Raw genomic sequence first — 21,811 nt, 5'->3', positions numbered from 1 at the left:
GCAGCTGTAGACCAAAAATAGAGTTGTAAGATTCAGGAAGCCTGGTGAAGCAGCTGATGTATTGTGAGAAGTGAGTGCTTCTTTTCTAGAAGGATAAATTCCAAAGCTCTGTCATGAATTAACTCACTAAATCACATTATTTCTTTTCAAGAGAGATGTTCCATGTGACATGAACAATTAATTTTCTGATAATCTTCAAAGTTTCTCTCCTGCTCCTCTCTTTTTTTGCTTTTGTTTATGGTTTTGTGGATGGTGTTACTTTGGGTTTTTCTTTTAAGTTTTTGTCTGACTTAGCAGGAAAAGAAGTAAGCTTAGAAATAAGGCATATTTGATTTGATTTAAAATTGACTGGGAAAATTTACTATAAGACACCATTTAAAATAACAATGGCAGCCAAAATTTACATTTGATCTTCATATGAAATGACACAAAACTCTGTTTAGCAAACCAGAAATCTTCTCATGTTGACATAATAAGAATATTAAGATTTTATTTTTCCACTTCCTATGTCTTAATTTACTCAACTATTCACCATAAAGTCTTTCAAGGAGAAAAAATGAAGAAGCATTCCTGTAGAACCAAAAATTAGTTAGACTGGATTGACTGCTAGTAAGCCTTGGAACTAGGCAATCCTGGAATGATTCAGACTCGAAGGACCTCATCATCTTGTTTGACCTTCCGCTCAAAGAGTCCAAGAAAGAGATTTCTGAACCAGAATTATTAGTGTTCATAAATTAGAACATTTTCTCACTTTTGCTGCTTTAGTGTTGGTACTAAGTACTAAATTATTTTAATAAGGTAATGACTACAGAGAATGAAGCAGAGAACAAGATGATTTCAGAAATGACAAAATAACAGAAAAAATCTTCAAGGAGCCAAGAGGAGAAAGAATTGAGAACTAATCCTAAATTCTTACCTTGCTGAGTTCAATATACTTCTTTGCTTCTCCACTTGCACAGGTTACAGATGTTTTTTTACTGAGCAAAGCTGCTTTGCACCCTTTGATTTTAAGGGAATGATATGGAGGAACAAGTGATCCAGTTTGTGTCAGTTTGGACTGGAACAATTGATTGATGACCACATTTTCACTAGCTGGAAATAAAAAAAAAAGAAAAAATTACATGAAGATAAAAGGCAAGTTAGAAAATTATATTTATTTGTCAGTAAAAAGACACACAAAAGGAGAGAATTAAATAATTAAACCTAAAACAAATGGAAAAATCAAAAATTAGCATTATCAAATTTATCAAAGAAAATTCAATGTCTGAAAAGAGTAACACTCTTTTCAGCATATTCAGGTCCTGTGCTGAACCAATGGAGGACATAAACCAAAACCCTTCAGACTGATCTGTCTAAACTTAATTACTTATGGGAACATCACCTCTGAATTTTGTTCCATTACAGATTCCCAATTTATCTATCTATTAAAGCAATATAAGAGATGAGTTCTGCACAATTTCCTAACATGTAGTTTTTAGAAACAATCAAGGCACTTGGCAGAAATAAATTATACACACTCATTGCACTGAATTATATATACACAAAGCATGAGCAGGGATTTAACAAAAAGGCAATGCAAAGAATAGAACTGTAGAAAATTTGGTTTCTCTATATCAAGAACACACTTAAAAACATTTACAGAAAAAAGACAATGGCATACAGATATATTATTACTTGTACATATGCTTCCAGGAGGCGCTTTTAAACAAAAAAAAAAATCTGAATTTTAAGACAGATAGTATACTTTCTCCTAATTTCAGTCTAATTATCCTTTATGGATTTATGGCCACAGGGTTTTTCAGATGAACATGATAATTACATGCTGCTCGTACTGCCTCAGCACCAATAAGTGTTAAGAACTCATTGTGTGACACATCCTTAACCATGCTGAATTCCAGTAATTTTTTTAAGAACTAGAAAACTGGCATTATGATCACACATATCATATGAATAAACAAAAACCACAGAAAGATGAATGGGATAAGCATCATAAATAATAGTTTAACAGGTAAAAATCTTCAGTTTACTCTTTATAAATAAATAACCTGTAATAACTGGTTACAGGTTTCTTACTATATGATAAATGCAATAGATTTGTTTCTCTTTTTCTGTGGAGATTCCTTACTTAACAAGAACATTAAATTTATGAGGAAGATATGGAAACAGATAATTGAAATTATTTCAGCACAATCAGTGGGCATAATATGTTTAAAATGTACTAAGTAGGATTAGGACAGGCATAGAAATTATGTCTTTCAAATTAAAACAGATACATCCTATGTCAAAATTCTCTTCTGATACTTTTCAGGCAGGTATGTTCCACATTCCTACACATATATACAAATTAATTTAATGTAATTATAGTTTAAAAGTTTTGATTGAGGAAATGAAATTCAATGAAAATCAATGGAAGCATGCACTTAAGTTATACATTACACAACTTATGAAACTGACTCCAAAGGAAATATGTCACTGACAATCAACAGGTTTTAAGCCTAAATCACTTAAAAAAGAAGGCATTTAGATCTCAAATGACTCACATGTTTTTAAATATTCTAGCAGAATTGATTGTTGTTATTATTATTATTATTATTACGATTATTACTCCTCAGTTGTATATATACTCACCCTCACCCACATTAAACTTTATATATCCAATTTCTTTATATCCATCCTCCATTCTTGCTTTTTAACAGTTGCATAGCCGATTACACAAAACAGCAATGAAAGTGCAAAAGGGATTATGTGGAAGAATGGAAGAATGCTCTCTCATCGAACGTACTGGAGGTTGTCATACCTGCTCTTTGGCAGATTATCATCTATATTCCAAGTAGTGAGAACTTTAATATCTCTAAAACTACAATCAATGGGCTTATATTCCAGGTAATTTCTTTAATTTCTTTCTTCATTCGGAATGTACAGTTTTTGCATCTAAAATGCACCAATTATTTTACTAGGGTGCTTGGCTAATTTTACAGTAAAATTGCTAAAATGAAATCAATTTTAACAGCAGGCCTCTATTTCTAAGGAAAGAAATATAAGTATATAATATATTAAGTGGAAAACCCTACAGTGGTTGGAGAGAAGACAAATGACACTCAGGGTGACACTGGCATTTCCCTGAGGAAAATGTTTTGGTTTTTTCCTCTCCAGAAAGGGGAAATGAGAGAGGTTTTCATTAATCAAAATATGAATCATTAATTATGATTAATTAATTAATTAATTGGTTGCATTATTATTATTAGGCATAATTATGTAACATGCACACTGAAAGGCTCTTAATTTTGCATTTCAATGGACATTTATATCTCTTCACTGAAAAACCATAAGAACGCCCACAAGTTACTGCTTTTAGAAAGGTACTCAAGCAGTGGAGTACAACCCACTGCTGCCTCTATGATTTTGGGAGCCCAATTTCCTTCCCCTGTTTTATAAGTTTTATTTTTGCTGTAGTTCATACTCATTGTCTTCTGTAAGTCATTCTCACCGATCATATTACATCTTTTCCTTTAAATCACATGATAAAGATGCTCTATGTTCATGAATCTAAAAGCTTTTAAATTAGAGCAAATTTCAAACAATACTGTATGTAAATACTTGATAAAGATAGGGGTGATTTTTTTTTTACTGGAAATAAAATACTTATAAATGTCTCTTAAAACGAAAATGAAAATTAAAATCAAGTCATAATATCTTGATTTCTAACAACAGCAACCACAAAAGCATTTACTTACTTTTCATTACAAATATGAGATTTTGTGAAAGGGAATCTTTATTTTTTTCTATCGCACCAGCAATTTCATATGTAACCTATAATAAAATATTGCAACATCATTAGTAATGACCAATGCATCTTTTAAAAATCTTACAGCACTAGAAATGAAGTTATGTTTTTTTTCACTCAACAGTTGAAGGCTGGCACCAGGTAGTATCTTTTGGCATTTTCTAAGAGCCTACAATGCTGACCAGAAGAACTGGTTGTTGAACATTACACGCCTCTGCAACTATACAGAAATTTCATTGGACTGATTCAAAAACATTTCCACAATACAAGGCTTTGAATCAAATATGTACTGTAAAGCAGGAGACACTGACCTAAACAATGCTTTCCCTGTAGGATGAACAAGTCACTCCCAGCTCACAGATCTCCTTGTCAATGGGAAACTGTCCCCACTAACCATGACAAAATAATCTGAGTCCAAACTCACACTCAGGACAAATTCCAACCATTGATGTATCCTTTGGAGGTAAGTTCAGTCAATAGGTTATACACAAATCCCATTTACATTTCCAACAACTATGCCCATGAGGATTTTGGGTCACCTCAGTTGCCTGATGTTGTGATTTCAGTAATAGACAGCTGGATTGTCCCTGCATCTGTCATCTGACTGCAGATAAATTCTAACACATGTGCTAGACACGCTAAAAATTGAGCAAAATCTGAGTTCTAGCCAGAGGTGCTGAGGGTACATCCAAAATGAAGAAATACAACCAAATGTCTCTTTTAATACTGAGCCTATCCCTGAAGACACTGCATAGAAAAGGAGCACTAAGACAAGAAAGCAGTTGTTTTTTTAGTTTTTTTATTAACTTTGTATGGGGATGGATGAAAAACAACTAGTTAATTTACAGAAGCTCTGGCTTGCATAGTAGTAGAATCCAAAGGGAATTTTTAAGTCAAAAAGAAAGAAAATTATAGATTTCAGTATTTGCATGATTAGGCAGGTATTAATGGGAACTTAGAATACAGTTCAGTTTTATTTACCTTGGGACCATGTTTCCATGTAAAGCCTTCTTTAATTTTTTGTATTGGATCTATATCCTAAACCCCTTAGGTGTTTGGGGAAATTTTATCCTTGTACATTTAATAAAGCCATAAATATATAATTAAGATTAGTAACAGTAATTTGTTCATTAATTTTCTATGGGGTCACTTGACAATTATGCAATGCTATCTTGCTCAAAAAAGAAATTACGTGATTTGGAAGTGCATAATCTGTTAGAGTGAGTAATTGTCAAATTATGTAATTACTATGGCTTCTGACATGAACAAGGTATAACAGGAGAATTATGGTTCTTTTCCATGACAGATCCAATGTCATGCATTTTCTAATTGCATTTCCTAAGAACATACAATACAGTTAGCAAACTATAAGAGTTCTTTAAGTATACTATTAAATGCTTTTAGTGTACTCAACATAAATGTTGTGCTATCTTGGTCCATAAAAGGTAATTAACAGGACTTATATGACAAATCCATAATGCCAGTTCCTAATTGAGTATCTTGGGCTTTCTAAATTAGAAGAAGAGAATTAGTATTGGTGGGAAGAGTAGGTAAGTATAGCAGTGGGAGATACTATATCATGATTAACTGCCTAGGTTAAAACAGTATTAATACTAGTATAATACATCACAAACTTCTGGAACTATATTCATAAGACATGTTTAATATCACATAAAATAGATTAAAGTTAGGGGGATTCCCTTTCATGAAGAAATTGCTAACACTCTAAACAATTTTCCCATAGACTTGGTAAATTAATTCGCTGCCTAAGGACATGAGAACTGACTCAATGAAATGACACTCTAGGGTTCCATAGTCATTGCCAGTCCCATAAAATAGAAAAATAAATAAGTCCTCTTTCAGTTGCCAATTTTGTTGATTTACTCTTGCCCTCATCAGAGATGGCAAACTACATGCCACCTAAAACATATATATTTCCCTCAGTTTTCTTCCATTGTGTTTGTAAAACAAACCTGGCCCAAACTCTGCACTGGCTGGCACTCAAGCACAGTGGATAGTTATTCTGGGGAGGAAAAAAAGCAAGCAAATATTGTATGCTTTAGACAGGAAATGTGCGCTCACTTAGATAATGGGTCCAGTATTATAAAACATGCTATTTATTGTCACTTTTTTTATCACAGCTTGCTTTCTCTTGCTTTATATGATGACTTTTTAGGGAAGACAGTGTGTAAACCTGTATGTCTGTGTTAGCCAAAGGAAACAAGACTTTTATGTAGTATCTGAATAGCTGAAATATTTTTATTTAAAAAAAATACTGTCCCACACTGTGCTTTATTTCATTATAAGAGATTAAAACAAAATGGAGCTGGGTCTGCTTTCCTTCTAAATTTAAGTTCATAAAGAAGGAAAGCTTAACATAAGCCATAATGGCTATGGCCAAATATTCATCTAGCCCTGAATATTTTGGGAAAACTATTGAGGAGTATTTCCATCTACCATCACCAGCTCCCTTCTCAGCTTTCAGCGCTCTGCCCATGAAGGAGCTCTCGTCCTGCAGGCTGTATCTTGCCTTTGTGCTTAGCATCTCTTGACTTGCATTTCCTCCTCAAATCTGTGTTTCCAGATCTCATTAATAAGACTCTGTGTCAAGGAGTTTCAATAATTACTAAGTTTTAAAAAAACCCAAAAAAACCCTAAGTTTATTTGTTTTGAACCTGTTTTCTGCTTGTTTAAGTTAGCATAGCCGGTTTTAATATTATAAGAACTACCAGATACAATCAAGAGCTAAAACACCCAGAAAACAGGAGACTCACCAGATATGCACAGAGCTGACTTTGGGAACTGAGTATTCCTCTTATCTTTTCACATATTTTTGCCTCTTTGCTTCATTAATTACCTTCATGCCAGAAAATCAGAAGACTGTGTATATTTTCTTCTGAACAAAAGTATTCTCTCTCATAACATCTGACTTGCTTAAGGGATTTTCTGCAAGTTTATTGGATATCCCCATATACTTTATAAACAGGACCCCCTTTACACATAGTTTTCATCAATTCTTTAAAATAATCTTTTTTTTTTCCTAAATAATTTTCATATCTTGTGATAGGCCAAAAAAGCTCAGGGTTAATGGCAGATTTGGTAGGAACCCTAAAACAAGCTAGGAAAACACCACCTGGAATATTAGGAACAATTTGGCTGCATTCCCAGTTAAAAATGAAAATTTGCTATTTTTATAGCAAAATGCAGCTGAGAAATTCAGTTTTGCCTGTGTTGTAAATTTTAGGTAATAAGACAATAATTAGTTCATGTAGCAAAGAAGAAATTTTTGAGAACATGTCCAAGGACAATTCAGTGCACAGGGAGACACTTGTAGTTGCTAATTTTCTGCCAGTACTTGAATGTAAGTGATACACTTGCATGTACTATTTTTTAAGTATCACTGGGTTTATAAACCTCCCAAAACAAGTCTTGTTAAGCAATAAGTGAGTTAAATAATTTTATAGTCTGCAAGTCTTATTCTAACACTTTGATAGAATAGCATTTTGAAAGAAGGAATTATTTAGCAACAAAATAGATGGGTGGGGGAAAGCATTTTATCATTTTCTCTGGAAAGTGAAAATCCAAAATCAAGACTACTTAAAGAACGCAAGAGAGAGAGAAAGGAAGAAAAAGCAAGACTGTCTTGTCTATGTGAAAACCAGAATCTGTGTCAGGTTGCCTTTATATGCCTTGGTACAGTTTAGATTAGATTGATTTGATTGTTCTGTCTGGGGATTCAGCCTGGGGAAAAAATAGTGAGAATGAAAGCATCCTTATTGATTAATCCACCTCCTTTTGTCTTTTGATTTAGAGGTTCAGTTTCAGAGTCTGCCTGGGATATACAAGGCATTTGAGAGAAGACTGCCTTGGTGAAGGTGAGCTGACAGCTGAGAGGTATTTTTGATATGCAGGTAGCTGAGAAATGAAAGACATTGATCTGCACTTAAAGGAACATTAAGTGCACTGGTTTATAGAGCAAAGATGTTGATCTTTAGGTCTGGCCAGTTTTTTACAGTACAGAAAGCCAAAACAGTGGCAAGGCAAACAGTGACAAGGGGCTTATTTAATTTGTAAATTCAAGTTTAATTTAAACAGCAGAAAGCTTAAAGTATGATAATGTATCATTCAGACCACATGAATAAGGAGTCAGATACCATTGTGTTATATACGACTATTAGGTAAAGCTGTGTCTCTTGGCACTGTGCTAAGACAATACATTTCTGATTTACTTAGTGATATATTAATTCTTCCACAAAATTTTAAAAACTAAAGAACTTTGAGTCCTTGAGAAAGTGCAATGATGGAAATGTTACTCCTCAAAAATCACAGCTATTGATATGCCTGACAGTTCAAAGATATAATTAATGTGAAGCCCTTCCTAAAGTGAGAGCCCACAATGTAAATATTAATGTTATCAATAAATGAACCTAGAAATTCAGTATTACAGATTCTTAGGATGGTTTCAGCTGAGGGTCAGATGCACCCATAAAACACTTTGCTACCTCAAGGAAGCTTGCAGGTGTTTTGTGTGCCTCTTCCCCGCCAGACAGTGTCTGTGAGAAGCATCTCAGGATACCCACAGTCATACCAGGCATCAGAAACAAAGCAATACCCTAGATGAGCAGAAATTTTCTGGAAGAAATCAGACTGCCAGTATTCAGAGAAATGTGTTAAACAACCTCCAGATAACGCCTTTCACCAGGATTAATTTTTTTTTAGTCATAAAACCCTTAAATCATTCTCTTCTACCTTCTGCCTGAACAAAGCAGATAAGCTTTTTGTCTTACAGCACTCAGATACCAAGACATTAAACAGCTCTTAGAAAAGACTCATAATGTGTCAAGGCATTGTAGGATTCTGTTCAGCTGTAAAATTAAAACTAGGAGATAAAGTAAAATACTTGATATGATAAAGTACTGATGTTCACAGTGGCCTTTGCTAAGCATGTGTTCATGTGTGTTCACAAGCAATATATCATATTGCCCATGCAGGAAAAGACAGATTTAATCTTGTTCAGGAATAATAGCAAAATTCAAAAGAAATGAGGCAAAATCCATTTTCTCTCTTCCACTGGATCATTCTGTCACATTTGTGTAAAACCATATTCATTCTCAGATTCCACTAAAATATCTGAGCCCTGTGCTGATTTCTTCCATGTGCATATTGTTCCTCTTTCTTCCCTCCAAAACAGACAAGAAAATAAGAAAAAAATCCAAGGTTTCTCAGAATGGTATCATACATGCAGACTTCGTTGAAGTATTGATCCAGCCAGAAAATTAAATAAGGATTCCAAATTATTTGGATTTCTTTTCCCCCTTGCATGTTACTTTGAGCCTCCTCTGTGTTCTTCGTCTCAATTCAACATTGTGCTTTCATTCTTTTATTTCTGACTCATTCTGTCTGCTCTTTTTCTCTCAGTACTGCTTTTTCTGGGATAGTTTAAGGCTCATTATGCTTGGATCAATAAAATGGCATATTTAGTCTTAGGAAAAGTTGCTGAGCATGAAACTTAAGGGAATGCACAATACCTCCCAATTCATGACACAAATTCAGTCAATTAAAAAAAAATTGATAGTGGAAGAAAAGATAATTTTTCTACCTGTATCCTGACACCAAATTTCACCAAATAAGAACATATTAGAGAGGTCTTTAAAACTGCATGAACACATGAATCTGTATCAGCTGTAATTATCTCAGAATATAAAGCTGGATGTATCACTTTTGTTCACAAAACATTGTCTGTCAATCTCAGTTAAATATACAAAAGTAGGTCTTTTCAGCGAGGAAGTATTTTTAATAACTGCATTTTCCAGTTTAACTGCACCTCTGACTTGCTAAAATAGCTACTGCAAGTGTCTGAGTAAAGAATTGAATCTAATTCATTCTGGACTTTGACCTACAGCCATACACTACTGATGAAAAGAAGCCCAAAATACAAGGTCATAAGTGGCTCATACCAAGGGCCAACACGGAATATTAGCTGTTTGTTTTGGTTTTTTTTAATGACTCAGAGTAGCTCTTAAACGCTGGCTGTGAAGTACATTGCAGTTAGAACTGTTACCTAGAGAAATCAGGATGTGTGCCTTCACACAGAGCCTGCTGCATTCAGTGTGACTTCCTCCTCAACTGCCAGCCTGGACACATCACCTGAGCATCAATGATTAAAGCTATAGAAATGAAGACTTTTGTGTTGGATTACCTGTCACAATTTACTGGTCATTCTTTCTCTACCTTCTGGGTCTGATTGATTTCCAGTTACACTCATGTAAATACAGAGAAGCTTTACCAAGTTAAAGGAGCAAAAATCAGTGAAAAATTGTGGTGAGAACAAAATTAAGGCCCCTTGGTTTAAATTTGGAGATCTCTGAAGGCAACAATCGAGGGTAAGATTGCTTTATACTTCACTTATCTTAGACCCGTTTAATTGATATCAGACTATAAAAATGGGTCTCAAAACCTGCCAAACTATATTGATACTTTATATATGAAATTCTTATTTTTGAGTGTCAATAAATCCTGATATACTTAAAAGCCTCATCCTTTAACAATTTTCATTATTTTCATAATGACCTCTATAAAGAGCTACTAAATGTAGCAATAGTGCAATCTAAAGAACAGCATCACCAGTTTTAAAATCTGAGCTTTTCATATTCAGGTTCTCAACATATGAAGACGCACTAGTCTCAGAATAAACTCAATTTGTGTCATTTAGTACAGTCACACTATCATCAAAGTTTTATATAAATACTTATCATGAAACACTGTCAGTTTCAGTCTATGATAACAGTCCCATAAGATACCGAAATGCAAATGTCTTTAAGGTTTTAGCTCCATTAGTATTAAAGCAAGGAGAGTTAAGCAGTTGCAAGAGAACTTTTCTGTTTTGGCAGGGCTAAGCATTTTACTGTTGTAAGGATGCAAAGAACAACCTGACTGGAATAGTTCCTTGGCCAATGTAAATCAGAGGACCTCCACTGACTTCGAAAGAATGTGTGGATTTACATTTCTTCGAGAGCTGTCTATTTGTTCATGCTTTTAGATTAAATGTCATTACTATTATTAGGAAAAGGTCAAACCAAGTGTCTATGTTATAAAACAAAAAATCTAAACAACCATGCAAGACTAAAACACATGTTAATGAAAAGTGTCCTCTTTACCACTCACAGTTTAACTTTCAGAACCTGAAATATTGGTCTTTATCTTCTGATTGCTTCTTCAGAGAATAAGACAAAAATTTCTCCCATTTTGAAGAAATTTGCTTATTATTCTCATTATGATTTTAATGTAGATGCCTTGCTGCTGCTGCCATGTCAAGTTTTGGGGTGTGGAACCTTTTTGAGCTCTTATGAAAAAATTGTATAAGCAGAATGGCATTAAAAATACTTGTGTAACAAGTATAAAAAAAGTTTATAAATTAAAGTAGACATCTGAAGTTCATGGTCAATTCTTTATTCCATCACCTGAAGTCCTAGTAAGTTTCACAAAATCTTGGTTGTAGTGTTATCTAATCACTGTGTGCCCACATTCCTATGGACAAGTCCCAATAGTGGAGGTATTCAAACCACTTAACTTTGGCAAATAATTTGATTCTAAGTAGAAGGCTTTGTGATGAAAGAAGAACCTACAGGGAGTTATTCAGAGTATTTGGGTTAGGAACTTAAGTAGTACTCAAATAGTCCTTTCCATAATGACCAAATTTCTATCATTGGGCAGGAAAAAATTTGCTTGCATCAAAACACAACTCCAGACTTCCATCAGCTTTATTTCCAAATCAGGAGCCACAAAATAGATCTGTCCCTACTTATACCACTGTCAGATTATTAAAAAACAAAACAAAACAAAACAAAAAACCCAAAAAAACCACACCAAAAAACTATCCCTTTAAACACATATCTAACTTGCTTGCTTTGGGTTGTATGTGATTGTGGGCACAATATGAAAATGAAGTATTGGAAAGGAAAGGGTAAGAAGTCTAAAAGAACTGATTACACTGTTCCTGTGAACACTGCAGGCAAGGGAATAAAAAAATAATAATCTAATTTTACAGTCAGGCTGAAAGACATTTAGCACATTCTGGGTTTTTTTTTGTAGGGAAAAAAAAATATTATGACTACTAATAGAAAAAGTGGGGGGTTTGCTTTTGATTTTTTTACCAGATTCATGCTGGTAACCCAGGTATCTACATACAGAGCAGAGCAGCTACAGGGAACCTGTACTGTTCTGGAACCACATCTGTAGGCAAAGTGGAGCCAGCTAGGACAGCATTAAACATCTCTGCTGAGGGATCTGAATCACCTCCTTCTACAAGGAAGACAGAACCAGAGCCAGAGCTAGGTAGACCATATCCTGCATGTTGTGATGCAAGCTGCTCATTTTATACACTAGATATGCCACTGAGATTCTAAGCGGTCCTCTGAAAATTTAGCACTTGACAGTGAAATCCTATTTATAGCCAGGAGTTGGAGAAGCCATGTAAAATTTTGTTTTGTTAACTTTTTTCATTAACTGCAAGTATATGATATTCAAACAACTTACCCTCCCAGCATAGTGCATAACAGTGAAGGTAGAGCCCAGATCCTTTGGGGCAAGGTTACCATTTCCATCTTTTGTGGAGGAATAGACTGTATTTGTATCTGATGTATCTAGGTAAGACTGAATGCGTTTAGAAAGACTCTGTTCCACTGACCAAATAGATTGGCTTTCTTCATCCAGCATTGACAAAAAGCCTGATGGTTTCTGAAATGAAAAACAGAGTTTTCTCATTTTATGCAGGACAAATAGAATTTCAGTTGCTCCTTGTAGAGTAACACAACTTGTAATTTAGCAAACAGAAACATATATCACCTCAAAATCCAGGAACAATAGAAAAATATTGAAATATTTTGGTAAGTGTTCAAGGCTGGTCCTTCTATAAGAAATGTAGGGAACAGTATTTCTGTTGCCAAAAATGGTCACTAATGATGATCTGTTAGAAACTGATTGCGTTACTTGCTTCTTAGAAGTTGTCCAGAAAGTAGCTTCAGGCACTAAAGAAGCTGCCAGGCTCAGGACAGAGCCTCGTCAGCCCTAGGGCAGCGCAGTCCCCATGCCTCGACACACAGAGGCTGCACGGGAATTGCTACAGGCAGGGAGAGGATGCTGCATCCTCCGCAGCCCTGCTCTCTTAGCGAGCTCTGTGAGCCACTGAGCCATGGCCTCTTTGACCCACAACCTTGCCACAAATTTGAAAATGCAAGCAAAAGTTTGTATTAGCCTAACACACACAGAATGTATAAATATCCATGGTGTAAAATGGATCTGGAAACTACCTGAAAGAAAAAATCCAAGACTGCGGTATGGTTACCAGGAGAATACATTGTTTCCATGGCAACTCCCTCTTGTACACATTCTGCTTGCTCTTGTAAGAAAAGCACTTCATTGATGTACTGGTGTATCTTCTCATTGGTCATGTTGACACACAGCTATTGTAAAATGAAGAAAAAATTAGTATTAGACATTTACTGGATAATTCATCGATGTAGGTTTTACTGCATGTCTAATATTGAATTTGAAGAAATGTCAATCCACAATATGGTATCTCTTGGTAGACCACAAATTTAGGAAGACTCTAGGGAAATTTAGATTTTAACAACTGTTATTGTTAAGTTGGGAATACACAATTTTCTGCCTGCACAGTTCAGTGTGAATTCCACATAAGAGTTATCAAATATAAGCATCATCAAATATAGTGTACATTTACAATAATTCTATTGAACGAAGAAGGGTAACTATATATTAATTGGTATATTTAATATTCTTCTGCATTTTATATTCAGGAAGGTTATGCAAATAAAATGTGCTCTTAGAAAAAAAAAAACCAACCAAACCCTACATATTTGTTTAAGATCCTGAGTCTGTAGTTAGTTCAGTGCTAACAAAGGCAAAACTCTGTTTCCACATACAATGTCACTGAAGTCCAAAGTCTCTGAAGAGCTCATTGTGTTTTACCAAAACACATAAAACACCCAGGGACATTTTTTTAGATGCTGCTCTCCATTTTATACATATTCTAAGGGAAGGTTGGGAAGGAAATGGTGTTCCATAGAAAAGTTTAATATCTGGGGAGATAGTGTAGAAGCTTCTAAATATTTTCTTTGATTGCCTTATAGGATGTAAAACTAAACAGATTCACAGAAATCTGATTTTCAGTTAAAAACATATGGGAATTATATCAGCTTATTTGTATGCTTTTGTATTTTATTCAAAGCCCTCCTAATAAAATAAGTAAGTATTTAATAACCCTGTGGAATAAATGTTTAAACTGTTTTTTTGACATTAAAGTGGAAAGTTTAGTTGAAAATTTGAAAACCTCCTCCAATGCTACATTACCCATGACTAAGAAATTAAGAAAACAGAAACTCCTAAAAGGGTGTAAGAACACTTCATATGAGGAATGATACAAGGAATGCCTACATGCTTTTTCTTTTCAGTCTAAGCTACTCACATATTTGTGTTGGCAAGCCATAAACTATATCTTCCATGAAAAAAGTATGTAAAGTAATTCTACCAGTAAGTCATATTAAAAGGTATGAAATATTTAGATCAATCCTAAAATTACATGGCTTAACATCCAGATGAGGGAAGAAAACCTGAGTAATGTGTAAGAGTTGCCTGAATTTTCCATTAACACCTCCTGTTAGCATAGCCAACTTGTACTTGCTATACAATAAAATGGACTAGTGTGGAAAACAGCAAGAAGAAATGAGACAAAGCTCATTTTACAACCAAATGTCTATTAACTGTCTTTACTAATGCATGACAGTGCACACAAAAGACAACCTCGAATAAACCATTATTTCTTGAAAGTGGGATTTATAAACATTCAGATTGCTATCTTCTTAGCAATAGAAGTATGCAACTGACTTCCAGTTGTATACTTCTATTGTTATTTTATGGAAAAGACAGCTTTTTTAACACTGTGGCATGCAAACTGTTCTTTACTGATCACTTCTGGAATTCTAATTACAAAATTTTTCCAGAAGCTTGTTAACATTATTTTATAAGGCAGACAAGCTTATACTTTGCAGAATATGGTAAAGCCTTAAAATGATGCATACTGTATATATCTTTATTTGCGATGACCTATTTAGACAACCAGGTCATTCAACTTTACAAAGGTGTATTCTATAATAAGAAAAGCTGTCAGAATTCCCATAAAGTCAAGCTTACTTTTTATCATGAGCCAATCTCTTAAAATGCATTAAAAAAGTATTTGAGAGCCTGACTGTGCAGCAAAATTATTCAGCTACACAATTTGAGACAAAGGAAAGATTGTCTTAGACACGTCCTACAAAGATCTGATAAACAGCAATGGTTTTAAGTAGAAAAATAAAAGGAATAGTATTTTATTAAAATATTCATGATGGTAAAAACAATTTTTAAAATTCTACTGGGGTGCTTCTTAGCAGCAAAAGCAACATTGTGACCCAGATGGGCAGACTTGCCACACTGGCAGCAAGGTACTGCAGACCAGGGCAGAGAGCAGCTCAAGCACTTGTACAACTGCAAACTGCAAACCCAAAGCTGCTCTCTGGAGCAGTGGCTGAGAGAACAGCTCTGCAGAACAAGAACCAGGAGAACAGCCAGGGGCTGCTGGAAAGCAATGTGTTCTGACCCGTTCTTTCTTCATTTCAGCGTTTTATACAACCTGCTGGGAAGAGGTAATGAAAGGAACATTTCAAATTAAAAGCTTGGCACAGGTTGACATAATAGTTAAAGCAGCTGAAATGCAGAAATGGGATGGATATGAACTAAACTAGCTTTGCAAACCCAAATTCTTTTGCTTCAAGTCTTCTAAGTATTACATAAAACAATTATATACTTTCTGTCTAAAGGTTTGAAAAGTTCATAGAATCACATTTTTTAAACATGTATTTAACTGTACTCATGTAAATTAGATTGAAATATAACAGTAATTAAAAAAAAACAAAAAACCAAAAACAAAAACAACAACAAAAAAAACCCCACAAACCACTTAAATATATTTTTACCTAAAATAAATATTTGGGGAACCTTAAGAACTATATTTGCTTTAACTAGCACCATTACTCAATATTACCTATGGTACTTCTTGTCATGAAATGTTGTTAAACTGTTCTTGATATGCATCTCGTGGACTACATATTATATCTTCTAAATAGTTCTCTTTTTACCAACCTTTTTTACATTAACTCACTATCACATCTCATTGAATATAAATCCACCATATATTTGTTTCTCTGCTCTAAGAAGTCCTTTCAGAATATTATTAGAAGAAAAAATATGCTTGTTCAAGTATTTAAAAAAAAACAAAAACAAAACCAAAAACCCAAACAAAAACAATCATAACTTGCAGCACCACCCAAATTTTAGATTTTGGAAAATAACACAGTGGCATTTAGTAAAAGCAATAAGTACTCATCACATTAGACTAAGTGCCCTTCAAATTAAAATTTAGGTAGAATACCAAAATTGTGCTGTGCTCTGAAGACAGAAAAGCACCCATGACTAATGAAATTTTTCTGCTCTTTATTCAATTTTCAGGCTCTTATGCCTATTTGAAAAAGGCATTACCAAAGAAGGAAATTTGTGGAAAGCAAACTTGGTGACTGTCAATCAGTGAGGGAAAGATGGATGCAAAGACCCTTTGGAAAGCTCATTTACATCCTTTGGCCATGCAGAAGGATTAACTCTCCCAAGGAATGTGTATTCAGAGCATGGAGTAAAGCTAACAGCTGTCATTTCAACACATCTACCAGGCCCTAATTTATGGATTGAAATGATGAAGTTACAGTGTCAAATTTCACCTGCAAGGAACTGCCCTACCATTTCCCAAAAAATGTCATTTCTAAGATAATGAAACACAGAAACATCTTTTTTTTGAGGTTGGACTCAGAAAATATTTTTAAACCTAAGCTTGACACTTATTTTTTAGAAGTATCTTGAATGCTGTTCCCCTTTGTGTCTGCTACCCAAACATTTCAGCATCCTTTTCTGTATGTATAGTACCCATCAGAATATTTCTAAGGAATTGATAATAAAACCATAACCATTACATTTCTTCCTTTGCCTTTTAGTGCTAATAGGATCGAACACAGACTTCTTCTTCTCGATGCAGCTCCAACACAAATTCAGACATAGTCCTACCTCTGTCAGAAGATCTTTAATTCAGTGGGACTCTATGTCATCTCTGGGATCAGTTGCCATTAGCTGATTTTTGTTTCTCAAATAATGTAAAAGAGAGCCTGGTGCTATACTAAAACTTTGCTACAAGTAGATGAGAAGTCTTCCACAAAGGAGGATCTGAAATGCCCCTCAAAAAAGGAACAATTGCAACACAAAGTGGGATTGTCCCCCACTGACTTTTCGTAGATAGGAAAGTATTAAACAACCAAGCTAACAAAAAAACATGGTAACAACAATCTTTCCCTGAAAGAGTTTGGAATTGTTCTGAAACTGAAACAGTTCTAATTATTTTTCACTTGTAATGCTGGCCAGAAACTAAGTACTATGGGGAAAAAAAAAAGGTGCTACTGTGGAAAAGATGTATGTAAGTTCAATGTTGTTGTACAGTATTTCACCAATCAATCATAAACTGGGGATCTTAATTTGAGATAAATTATATTATTTTTGGCTACAACAAATCTAATGTAAAAGAATAAAAAAATTTATTTTCATGTCACATTCATGATAAGCCAGCTTGAAAGTCAAGTAACACTGGTTTTCCAGTGGCTCACTGGAACACTGGAAAGATAACAGTGCCTTGCATAAACAGAAAGAAATGAGTGCACTGGGAAGAAGAGGACCAAAGAGTCTAAGAGGGAAGAGGGAGGAGTACATCCTGACAAAGGCCATGAAAAGTGTAAGATCCTCAGGAGCTGGACTGAGAAAGAAAGTAAAACACAGGATTGCCAGGCCCCTGAGGGAAGGAATAGGCTTTTACAGCCCAGCTCAGCTTTTCCTTGGGCTCCCACCCACTCCTTGCTGATGGGCCCAGTCCCAGGTGCTGCCGTGGCAGTGCCAGCTTCCAGCTCTTTCTCCAGCTGCCTGTGACAGGGTCCCAGCCCCATCTGCCAGCCTGCCAGGTCAGGGCTGCTGATGGGCACTGGTCGGCCCACCAAGCTCCAGGGATCCTGCCCTGCAGGGAGGGCATGGCCATCCTCTGGCTCCTCTCTTGCCTGCCTCCCAGGGCCTCACTGCTCCACAAGCAGGTTGTTAACTTAAAACCTTCCTGTGTATGGAGGCCAGCAAAACTCTGAACACCACGTCATGTTTCCTTGTTAAAAACTGAATTAAGGTAGTAAGCAGTTTCCATCATCTTACAGGGAATAAGGAATACTCCAGCACTGGGAACTGCATGGAAGGTTCTGCATTAAGTCCCTACATAGTAATAGAGCTCAGCGTGCACCAGCAGCTGCCTGTTCCACAGAGGCCCACAGCAACATCCATCTGTGCTCTGCACAGGCAAAACCAATGAAGGCTGATTTCTTCTGCACAAAATAAAATCTTTAAATGCTCTTCCAGACTGTCCAAATGTAAAACCTGTGTGTGACCTCCCATCTACTGTTACATTATGTAACTTTTGTCAATTCATATCCATCCACTTTCAAAATAGACAACATGACCTTACATTTAGAGAGCTAGAAGCAGTCTAATGGCTGAGACAATGCAATTTAATGTAAAATAATCTGTTATGGTTGTTTTTGCTAGGAAATGTTATGTGACAAAAAGGTAGTGTCAGCAGAATTAACCATAAAAATAATAATAATTAAAATCTACCACACCTAATAATAAACATAGGTAAAACTTCCAACACAGCTGGGTTCTATGACCTCTTCTGCTTCACCATAGTGGCTGAAGTAGAGTCCTGAGTGGGGCAGGCAATGCTCTCTGCTCTCAGAGGCAGCTGGCTCCTGTTGCAGGAGATGTGCTGCACAGAGCTGCCATGGAAGCTGTGCCTCTCCCAGGGCTCTACTGCATCACACAGATAATGTGCATGCACTTTAATAGGTATGGAACTGAACGGGAGTCAAGAGACAATTGACTGTTGTACTGACCTGCAGTACTAATTTAGATAAATCACTTTTATTTCCTATAAAAGAATAATTCATAGATACTTTCTACTGCAAAACTTGAGAGGCCTGCAGATGTAAAATACCATGCAAGAGCTAAACACAGAATTTACCAAGAGCTAAATACTTTCTTCAGTTTTTCATTTGAATTCTATATCGGACAGGAAAGACTACTAGCATTGTCCATTTAACTTTATTGCATTATTGTTCTTCATAATGAACCTACAACCACAGACTTCCATTTCTGTAGAAAGACCTGACTTTCTGCAGGGGGAAGAAAAGCTACTCTTTCTCCTCCATTGTCTGGTTCTTCTTCTATAATACATTTTTCTTAGGTACAGCTGGGGGAAATTGGTACAGGCCACTATCAATCCTGCTTATTGCTTCTTATATTTATTGGTTGTGAGTTTGTGGTCAAAAATATACTATCATAAGTATAAAGGTTGTAGCCTTCCTTGACTGTACTATTTGGATTAGTGCTGTGAAGGAGCCATGAATAAGATCTCACCTAGTTTTAAATTCTACTAAAAGAGAAGCAGACATCTAGTTTTAAAGGGGTGCGGAATAAACTGGAAACAAATACAGTCCCTCTCAAATAGGAAGCCTGAGAAAACATTGAATTAACACTGGAAACTACCATTGGTATTTTTGGTAGAGCTCTCATAGTTCCTGAAATGACCACAAAACAAAGGCCATTTCTTTACAGAATAGGAAAAAGAAATTGTGCTCACTTCTGACCACGTTCCAGTGTGGTTGTATACAAAGCTCTTCTGGCACAGCAGGTATGCAGCTGCTCCAGGAAAATGCTGTTCCCAAGCTAATGATCACTGCTAGGAAGTGATTGTAAATTGTTATTAGGGTGAGCTAAAGTGTACTGTAGTCATTTACCATAGCTCAGCTGATGAGCGGTAAAAGCAGTAACTCACTGGGTCCTAGTGATTCAGAAGCTTTCAGTCTTTATTGAGCAATGACTCCTTCAGACTGTGCCTTCTAAAAATGTGTTCCCTGCCTTTCAGCTTTTGAATTTCATATTAAAAATCAAAACTCCCCTCACTATTGCTTATTCCACAGACTTATTTACTTTTATCTAAGAATTACATGTCCCATTTTTGCTCTTATAACATATCACACATGTTCTATACAATAAATGCTTACCAATACTCACCCAGTAAAAGGGAAACAATTAATAATGTTTTTTTAACTTCTAATGGCTTGTTGTTTAAAATGGCCTATAAAAGTTTTCTCTCTACATGCTGTCAGCCACATCCTTTTGCCTGCAGAATTTATTAGACCTTGGTGTAGGCATAATTCATCTTACTTTTGTAGTCCTTTGACAGATGTCTTCCTTTGCATTGCTCATGAGTTGTTCCTAGACCAATTCTTCATTTGACTTTGATATTTCAATACCCTAATGCCTTGTCATTCCAAAACATCCACTGGAGTAAACAAGTTATTCTACCCAGTTTATCCATCTCTGTTGCCTGAACCATCTTCAAACATAGTTTATTAAAACTGACATGTGATTTACTATCTTATTACTCTCTTAATTATGATATTAAACTGTCTATCTACCAGCCTGATATAAAGCTCCAGAAAGATTCACACAGCTACTTTGAATGTCCCCAGTTTTGGGCAAGCAGGAGGTTTTAATTTTTATTGAAAACAGTCATAATTTTTTCCACGAAACAAGGAAAACAGATATTAGAAAGAATGCCCTATTATACACTAATTTGAAAAAAAATAATTTCCCTAAAATTACTTTTCTAATGACATTTTCAAATATGCTAATCTAAATGTGATTAAAAAATATTTTTTATGGCTCCAATACAGTCTGGTTGTAACATTTAATGCTAACATTCTGCAATCACAGGCCTTGACTCTGGGCATGTTTGCAGACATGATGCAATGTTTTGCATGAGGACCCTATCTGGGCTAACAAGACTGTTTATTGTTAGGGTTAACAAGCCCAGGCAGAACTCTGAACTACACTAGATTGCTAGAGAGCTCCAGCTTTGAAGTTCAGGCTGTTTGGGATAAGTCTGCATGATTGGTACGTACCGCATGCAGATGCAAACTGCTTCTCTTCACTGGTACTAGAACCCACCTCTTCAGGAATCAGATACGTTAATTGCATTATAGAGTTCATATAAAAAACTCTCACTTCTGCTTTGTCTTTTCAGGAATGCAGTTAAGTAGATTCTGAGATGATTCAGATTATTAGTTCATATTAGTCAACAACATGAATTCAGTACAGGTGGAAGGACAGTAAGTGTCTCTTGAAATAGATTTATTTTCATTTAGGAAAATATATTTAGAAATAGAAATATATTAATATTATTATAGAAATATGTTTACTTTCATTTAGAAAAAATGAAATAGAAATGCAAATATCACTTTGAAATTATCATGTTTGCCACACAGAAATAATAAAATTAATTCCTTTTTACTAATTTTTCTTAGAACTTGTATTTTCTCTTCAAGCATCCTTTGCAGTTATTAAGCAGAAAATTACTTACCCCAGAAAATTGAATTAATGGTATTTCACGATATCAATTGCAGATCTTTTATGAGTTTTGAGACAAAAAAAAAAATGCAGAACAGGGTCAAAGGAAAATAACCAATAAGTCCCAAGATGAACCCCTCTCTTTTGAGAAGTATTCAAATTGCATAGAATACTTCATACTTATTAATCAGGAGGCTTATGGATTTTTTTAAATTTCATATATTCAATCTGTTAAAATTTTTTTAATTTTTCACTTTATATTTTCCCCTGAAGGTGGCATTCACAATGAGTAAATGACTAGGAATATTGGTACACAGGAAGAGTCCTTAATCCAGCAAAAGTTCAAGCAAGGTAGAACTGTAACAGCAAAAAGAATTTTGTGAGAGGGAAACTGGAATTTGTTTTATTGCCTTCTTACATGCTCCTTTGATGTAC

The 21,811-nt window shown here is 35.2% G+C and overlaps 1 protein-coding gene across 5 annotated transcripts in view; it reads right to left on the bottom strand.

Moving 5' to 3' along the window:
* The window catches only part of MYO16 (myosin XVI), a 357,892-nt gene that overhangs the window by 86,155 nt on the left and 249,926 nt on the right, over positions 1-21,811 (bottom strand). For all 5 annotated transcript variants that reach the window (XM_036381446.2, XM_036381432.2, XM_036381447.2 and 2 more), the window contains exons 22-25: positions 13,093-13,245; positions 12,320-12,520; positions 3,735-3,810; positions 917-1,092 (exon numbers count right to left, since the gene is read on the bottom strand). In XM_036381446.2, the coding sequence (XP_036237339.1) occupies positions 917-1,092; positions 3,735-3,810; positions 12,320-12,520; positions 13,093-13,245 (606 nt within the window). The remainder of the gene's footprint in view (positions 1-916; positions 1,093-3,734; positions 3,811-12,319; positions 12,521-13,092; positions 13,246-21,811) is intronic.

The sequence above is a fragment of the Molothrus ater genome, chromosome 2, assembly GCF_012460135.2.
Source record: "Molothrus ater isolate BHLD 08-10-18 breed brown headed cowbird chromosome 2, BPBGC_Mater_1.1, whole genome shotgun sequence".
Taxonomy (NCBI): Eukaryota; Metazoa; Chordata; class Aves; order Passeriformes; family Icteridae; genus Molothrus; species Molothrus ater.
Note: the sequence above shows the minus strand (reverse complement) of the source record. Positions and strands in the feature narration are given on the sequence as shown.